Source organism: Limulus polyphemus, unplaced genomic scaffold, assembly GCF_000517525.1.
Source record: "Limulus polyphemus unplaced genomic scaffold, Limulus_polyphemus-2.1.2 Scaffold4118, whole genome shotgun sequence".
Taxonomy (NCBI): Eukaryota; Metazoa; Arthropoda; class Merostomata; order Xiphosura; family Limulidae; genus Limulus; species Limulus polyphemus.
The window spans coordinates 33,680-42,257 of record NW_013669728.1 but is presented as its reverse complement, the minus strand read 5'-3'; the positions used below and the strand labels follow the sequence as shown (position 1 = coordinate 42,257).

The window sequence follows — 8,578 nt, the reverse complement described above, 5'->3', positions numbered from 1 at the left end:
CTTTTCAATTTGCTAAGATATTGCTCATGTAATAAATCAAACACAGTGGCACCCTGCTCACCTCTTTCCATTTTTGAAAACACTCCGTTATATACAATTGCTTCTATATATGACATGAATAACAAATCGGAAGCTCGGAATGTTCCCCTAGTGGCTTTCTCAGCCATTTTAATGGGCTTGGTGCCATTCTTTCTTTTGAACCATAATTTCAACGAGGTAGTGTGTGTCCTTAGTCTACTTTAATTTTCATATTTTTTTAAGTAGTAAAATACATCTTAGTTACTAAGCTTGATAAATTATAGTGGAATTCTATGGTATTAATGTAATTTGTGATTTTTTGGTTATTCAACTATATATATATAAAACCTGAAAAAATATATTTTGTTTCATATCCTCCACGTGCAAATTTTTTAAAGGCTTAGCATCCTATGTCAAGCAGCAACTGAGTACAAAGTTTGTAACTAGAAGAGATAATTGTTTGCTTTACTTCTTTAGTTACTGTTCTGTATTTGAAGAAAAATGAGTTTAAGAACTTATTTCTAAAGAGCAATAATCAATATATATATATAGGTAACTTTGTAAAGACTAAAGGTCACTTTTATGTTATTGGATAGAGTAACATGAGTGCATTTGGCACATCATTGTAACTTCCGTGTTGTTAGCCAGGCATGGCTGAAAGGTCAATATAATAAAAATAATATATATATAAATATATACACAAATGTATAATGTTATGAGATTAAGCTATTTAGTCTAAACATTTATGTTTTCATGTTATAATTTGTAGTCATTCTAGAAAGAGAAAGGCATAATTTGTATTTATTTTCTAATTTTTTTAACGTGGGTACGAGATTGGTCAAATCGACCAAACCCGTATTGAGATTAATTACTGAAAATAACAGATGAAATATAAAATTTTTTTCTTAAGAAACATATGAAATTAAAAAATTTTCTGGATAGTCAACATGCAAAAAGAAAAAAAAAGGCATGAGAAAAACATTGCTTTGCAAACTTTAAGACTTAATAATAAAAACTGATATTTTGCATATGAAAGCATTGTAATGTTTACTGATAATCTGCCATATTTCTTTAACATTCACTTAATAATTTAAAAGTTACAGCATGAAAACTATAACAAGCACAAAATGTGGAACTAAACATTAGGTATGTTTGGTGTCATGGTATCCAACTGAGGGCTGGCATTGCCTCACAGGGAATGCATTAAGTGGAAGGTAAAGAAAGTGTTTAATCCATACATTCCATACACTGTGTTTACTGTTGAGATTGAGTTTTCTGCCAAACTGCTTCAGCAGTTAATCTGTATAATTCACCAGGCTGTCTTTGCACTTTTTTACAAAAACAACAAAAAAAGAAGAAATAGCATCGGACGTAGTCCTGCCCTTACATCTGGCTCACTCTTGCTGTCTTTAGTCATGATAATCTGTTGCAATGTCTTTCAGTAGGGATCCAGTTCCAGGTAATTCTGCCTAAATTTCTCCCCTATGCTAATTCCTCTCAGAGTCACTACAGGACCCCACATTACAATATGTACCAAGGAAATTTTGGTGGATATGTCCAGTCAGGTAGGACTTTGATCTCCCTCGGGACACAGGTGAGGACTCTTCCTCCCTCCACCTGTTGTTATGGTATCTATCTTGTAAGTATTTGACCAAGATGGAATGGCCTAACTTCTAATGTTCCAACTACCTTGGCAACAAGTAACCACCAACACTGGATTTTCCTGATATACTTTGCTGTCACAGTGATTAAACAGTGCAAATCAATTGGACAAAAGAGTATTCCTTGCTTAAGAAGGATACAGTCTCTGACTGGTTGCTGCTCCACTTGGGGACCCCTGGTCTTGTGGAAGTCACATGCTTTCCCTTTCTGTTGGTATTTCAGAAAGGGTCTTATTTTTATTATTCTTCAGCTTTGGCCCTTCCACTATTTTCGGTGTGGGATTTTAACTCTCTTACACAGAAGAAATCAGTGTTTCTGAAGTTAACATTGCACCACCTCTCCTCTCCACTTCTGGTGTTTACTGTTTGTTTCATCAAGAATGAGCCTATGACCATGTACTAGTGCTCACAAGATTGTGTTACCCTCCTATTGGTGGAGGACCAGAGCATTATGTCAATTACATCAAAAGCTCTCACAATACATGTTGACAAAGCTTGTGGCATGCACAGAAAATTCCTCACCAGTTGCTCGAAAGGTAATAACCCTTAGTGGAACAGAGAGGTAAATGTCTGTTTGATATACATTTTCAGGTGAGGAAAATATTAACATTGTATCAATTGATACAGAAAAGCATGAGCTTTGATTAGAAAGGAAGTTGTGGACAGCATGGTTTATGAAGTGCAGTACAAGTAAATGTGACTGTGTGTGCATGTAGTTTAAAAGGAACTGTGGTGCAGTGTGAAAATTAGTTTGCTTTAGAAAATGGAGAGTTCGATACAGTTACTGGTAACAAGTCAACTTCAAGACAAAGTTTTGAAATACTTCTCAACTACTTAGAGGCCAGAAATGTTTCTCTAGTTTCTGATTCTGGTATTTTTGATCATGATATTTTTGTCTTACATTATGTTCATTTGAAAACTACAGAATTGTTTTTCTGTGTTTATTTGAAGGCTTCAGGAATATTCTTCTATGACAAGATTTTGAGTAAGTATATTTAGGTTTAGAAAGTCCACTGTTAAGCTAGGTCTGTGATGGAAAGCTGTTTGAATTAGAAAATACCTTTTTCTTTACTTGAATATATTTTAATTTGTGTTGTTTTAAACTACACACACACACACACAAATACAATAATTTCGTATTGCTTGAAACCAAACTGTAATTATTATGTATAAGTTGACTTCAATCAAAAATATTGTTGGTAAAATATCATGCTATGCCTCATAACAAAGGTAACAGTGCTGGTAATTTGAAAGGTGAAGTCATTCTTTGTCAGTAAATCTTTTCAGTCATACTGTGTTTATATGAATCAATGGTATGAAGTTAACTGTTTCAGTTACAAAGTTAAAGTATCAAAAGAAATATACTGATGAATATAAAACAAGTTAAAATTCATTAGATGTATTCAGTTGAAGTTCCTGATCAATAGTAATAAAAAGTATAAGATAAAAAAGATACTTTTTCTCAAAACATTGTTCACAACAAAATTTCACAGCCTAAAAAACTGTACAAATACTGAGTCAAATATGAATATTTTAATGCAGGAATTAGACATTATTTAGAAACTTTCTATGAAGTTTCATGCAGTTTAACCCTGTTGCCATTGGTACCCTTTACTGCAAATGGCACAAGGTTTTAGTGTCTTACATTCAAGTTTTTATTAAACAACTTTTTGTTTATATTATACCAATTAGAATAGTAAAAAAGTAAGGGTTAACTCTCTTCTAAACCCAAGAAAAGAAAAATAAGATTAGGTTAGTACTTGATTTCTTGTTTTTCATATTTATTCTTTATTTATCATTATAAAAGTTACTAGAATCTAAAAATACAGATATTTTTAAGTTATTTAAGACTAGATTATGTAAAATAAGTAATAATAATAATAATACAATTAAAATGGTTCACAAACAAGGCATGCACGCGAGCAGCTCATGGATAATGTAATTCAATAGCGTAACGTGAGCTGTAGGTTCCCCGAGTGATTTGCAACTTATAATGGCATGGATAGTAGTTAGACACAGTTCAAAGGGCAATAAAACAATAAAATTGAATTATAAATAGATGTATGATGTTACGAACTTAGAGCTACTTAGGTTAAATGAATGTAGTTTCATGTTACAATTTGAAGTCATTTTAGAAAGAAAAAAGGTTGATTTGGGTTTATTTCGATTATAAAGTTTTAGTGAAAATAAACATTTGAAATGCATATAGGATATTTTAAGGATTAAACAAAGGAAATTAGAGATTTTTGAGATGAAGAAGAGTATTTTTAATATTAACATTAAAATTACTTTGCACACGGACTATTCAAAACAAATACTCAATATATTCATAGACAAGTCTTTATTTTATTTTATTAAAAATACTTCACTAATAAATATGAGTTTTTGAAAGTGAAAGACTTGTAATATTAACTGAAAGAATGCCAAATTTCGTAAAGATATTCCCACTATATTGAAAGTTATAAGTATTGAATATATACAGAATTTAAATTAGTACAAAAAGGTCATGTGGTTGGTCAAATTGACTGAGCCTGTATTGAAAGTATTAAATATTTTAACTCTAGAAGACTAGTGGCTACTGTTAGCACCCTTGTGGTCATGTTAGGGTTAAATATTTGCATTTGTTTTGTAAAAATAGATAAATGTTGCTTAAAGTTGATTATATGTTTAATTAGGGGTATACATATCATGGTTGCCACCCCAGGTCGTCTTATGGACATGCTGGATAAGAAAATGGTCAATCTTGATATCTGCCGATATCTCTGTCTTGATGAAGCTGACAGGATGATTGACATGGGCTTTGAGGAAGATGTTCGAACGATCTTCTCTTACTTCAAGGTAGACCAGGAAAATAAATGCAATTCATAGTGTTTAGGTTCAATGAAAGTTTTTTCTTTAATTATTAGTAATGTGTAGTTAAAATTTACACCAATAATTAAATATATAGGATAATTTGCAATTATTTATCTGGGCAAAGAGACATGCTTATTGAATTTTTATTTATTTAATTTAGTTGTGCTCAGTTCAGATAATAAAAAACTATCTGATTTATATTTCATTAAAAAATTGCAATTATGAAAATGTCAAAAGTAAATGCATTACCAGCAAAAGGCTAAAAAATCTTCTTTTTTTTATAGAATTTTTAGTTCTCATAATTTTATTTTAGTATTTTCTTCATCTTTCCAATTACCACTCCTCCTCTGCAGTTATAAATTCTCAGAATTTCAAAATGTATGAAGTGAGTAATTTGGTTAATATAATATTTTTCTTAGGGACAGAGACAAACTCTTCTTTTCTCAGCTACTATGCCTAAGAAGATTCAGAACTTTGCTCGTAGTGCCCTTGTGAAACCTGTTACAGTTAATGTTGGTCGAGCAGGAGCAGCAAGTCTTGATGTTATTCAAGAAGTAGAGTACGTGAAGCAAGAAGCCAAGATAGTTCACTTATTGGATACACTACAGAAAACTGCTCCTCCAGTAGGTTGACAGTGAGAGTAATAAATCAGAGATTTCATACAGATACTATCAATTTTGATATGATATCTTACCTCTCTCACAAACAGGTTTTCTCATCTTATACTGTCCTCTATATGAGAAATTGTTGCTTGCCACTAGCCTTGATACTCTGACCTATCCTCATATGTATTCATGCGAGATATCTGCATGCTATCAAGCAAATGATCATGCAGCAATCCTCCATCAATAGAAGTGCGAAACATCTATTGTCATTAGTGCCCTCCCTTCTGTGCAACCCAAAATCACTATTAGGTTTTCAGACTTACAGTTTGAACATATTTTCACTCGTGTTTTCAGACTGATTTTTTCACTTATGTGCTCGAGTTTACACTTGTTTATTTTTGGCCTTTTATTTTTCAAATTTTTACTATTTTGAGAATCTTTTTGGAGATAAAATTATCTTTTTCCCAGTCAACTTCACTTGTCATGCATTTGAAATTTCATGTGGCATCTACCTCAACTTCTGTAACTATTACAGCTGATTTGCCTACCACTTCAGTGGTGTCTGAGCAAGCTTTATCATCTCAAGAAGTAATTGCTTTAGTTCTTAGGGAGTTGGCTACCTTTATGGAGGCTTCTGAGTCACTTAATGATTGTCTTCTCTTACTATATGAAGGTTTGCCAGCACATGATGATGAGGATTTGGACAGTCTGTCTTCTCCTATTGCCTATGCTTCACAGTTGTAGACTTAATCAATCAGATATATAGTGTTTTAGCCTTATCTCCCACTTCCTATGATTCTACTACCTACCCTTCTCAGTGATGAGCCGTTGGGTCAGTATTTAGTTTTTCCTACCCTCTCCAGATATTGGAGTTCATGCAAGTCGTTTTGGGGACCAGTTGCATTTGGGTGTCAGTATATCTTTTCTCCTGCATACTCTGGATGATCATGTTCAGGCTTATCTTCCTTCTGTATTTCCCTACTTAGAATCGCAAACTTTTGGAGTCACTTGTCCCTTTGTGGCGCTTGGATCCCAATACTTAGGTTTCCTTTTCTCAGCCCCAGTTTTATTGTATTTGTCTCTCCCTCCCATTCCTGTGTATCGCCCTCCTCCTTCTCTCCCTTGCTGGTTTCAGCCTCTTGTATTCGTAAGGTTAGCTGTTGGCCCTTGGATCACCATATTTGGGGCAAACAGTGGACTCTGTTCTGCATTGTGGGTTTGGGTCCTGTAGAGGCCAGGCTCCTCAGCTTTGCCCACATATGGAGGTCCTTTGCCACAGACCTTTGGGTTTTGAGAGTGGTCTCAGAGGTTCTAGTCTTTTCCATTATCCTCTAGGCCCAGCATGGCCAGGTGGTTAGGGTGCTTGACTTGCAATCAAACATGCTCACCCATTCATCCATGGGGGAATTATAAGTGGTGGTCAATCCCACTATTTGTTGGTAAAAGAGAAGTCCAAGAGTTGGCAGTGGGAGATGATGACTAGCTGCCTTCCCTCTAATCTTTCATTGCTAAATTATAGACAGCTAGTGCAAATATCTCTCATGTAGCTTTGCACAAAATTCAAACCATTCTCCTCTTCCTTGTCTCTTAATCCTATTTCCTGCCAGCATTTTAAGGAGGTGGTTCAGTAAGGGAGCCATTGTTTGGGGAGATCCTTATTTCTTGGGATTTTATTCCTCTCTGTTTGTCATCCCCAAACAGACAAGGGACTGTTGTCTTATCAGCAGTCTGTTGGCTCTGTACCATTCTTAGTCTTCCCATGTTTCACCATGGAGTCATACTTAACTCTTTGTTGGGTTTTCACTTCTGGTTTGTGGATGACCAAGGCAATGTGTCAGATGCATACATACACATTCCAATCTCCCTTGCATCCAGACATTATCTTAATTTTGTCCATTGGTGGGGAGGGGGGGTTTCAGTTTTGTGGTATTCGGACTCACCTTACATGTTTTGTTGGGTAGTCTGGGTATTTATCCATCTTCTTCAATCCTAGGGTCTTCGTTTTCACCATTACACGGACAACTGGCTACTTCTAGCTTCCTCACAGGACAACTCTTCCCTTCATACTTGGTTTCTTCTATGAGAAGCTGCTTGGGTGGGTTGGTGCAGGTGGAGAAGTCTTTCCTCTCCCCATGCATTACCTAGTTCATTTTAGGGTGTTGTTTGCAGCCTCTCTTTCTCCCATGACGCTAGAGGTTTTCCCTCTTTTAGGGACATGGGCTTCTCTGGAAGTCCTCATCCCTTTTAATCCTGCCCAGGGGATTTTGTTGAACCAGTGGACCCTCATTCAGAATTTCTTGGATGCTTCTCTCATCCTTCCTCCTTCCTTACAGACCAATTTTGCCTGGTGATTGGATCACGACAATGCCACTATTGGTGTTCCTCTTCCTCATCTACAACATCACCTCCTTACAGATGCTTCTCATTCAGGTTGGAATGTCTATCTGGATGCTCGGGCAGTTTCAGGGCAGTGGACTTTTTACAACTCCTCTCACCATATTAATCTTTTTCAGATCCTTGTCATTTGTTGGGCTTTTGGTCACTTCTTTCTGGCATTTCAGGCCTGGTTGGTGAGGGTGCATTCCAACAGGTTGACTGTGGTCTCATACACCTCCAGACATGGGGGCATTCAGTCAAGATACTTCTATTTTTGGACTCAGGACCTCTATTTTGGGCACACTGAATCTTGTCATGGATCGTTTATCATGTCCTGACAGGATTTTCCCTACATAGTGGTCACTGGACCCACTGGTGTTTGGGAGCTCTGTGCCCATTAGGGTGTTGCAGATCTGGAAGCCTTTGCTACTTATCTCAAATCTCAGTTTCTCTGGTTATGATCTCCTATTCCACATCCTTTGGTTGGAGCAGTGGATGCTTTCAGTCAGGATTGGACAGGTCTATACCTGTATGCCTACACTCCCATTTTCAGCTTCTCTAGTCCTTTCCATCATCCAACCACTCTTTGTGGGGTTCTTTTGGTAGCTTCATTTTAGCTGGCTTGGATGTGGCTTCACTGCCTCTTTCCCCCATCTTCATCTATCCACTTTCATTTTCTGAACCTCTGGCAGACGTGGTGATAGTTGTGTTCCTGGTATATCAAGCAGGCCATTTCCTGAACATGGTATCCTTAATTTCCCATTCCATTTATCCTTCCTCCATGGCTGTGTACCAACATAATTGGTTCTTATCTTCCATCCTATCCAACCTTTCTCCTCTGTTGCTGGTTAGTGTGTGGCTTTATCAGCCACATTTTGTTTTACACAATGTACTCATATCTTTGGTTCACCTGTCCCTTTTCTTTTATTCCCTCTGCAACACCCGTCCTCGCCTTGCCTCTCTCCCAGATTGGAATCTCAGTGTCATCCATCTTGCCCTTACCCTTTTGAACCTTTGCCAGCCTTTTCATTATTTCACCTGTCCTTGAAGTCCCTTTCCCTCCTC

At 36.3% G+C, this 8,578-nt stretch overlaps 1 protein-coding gene across 1 annotated transcript in view; it reads left to right on the top strand.

Moving 5' to 3' along the window:
- Positions 1–8,578, top strand: part of LOC106470618 (probable ATP-dependent RNA helicase DDX41) — a 77,597-nt gene that overhangs the window by 47,177 nt on the left and 21,842 nt on the right. Inside the window, exons 10-11 of the mRNA XM_013931181.2 lie at positions 4,355–4,517; positions 4,952–5,155. Of these exons, the coding sequence (XP_013786635.1) occupies positions 4,355–4,517; positions 4,952–5,155 (367 nt within the window). The remainder of the gene's footprint in view (positions 1–4,354; positions 4,518–4,951; positions 5,156–8,578) is intronic.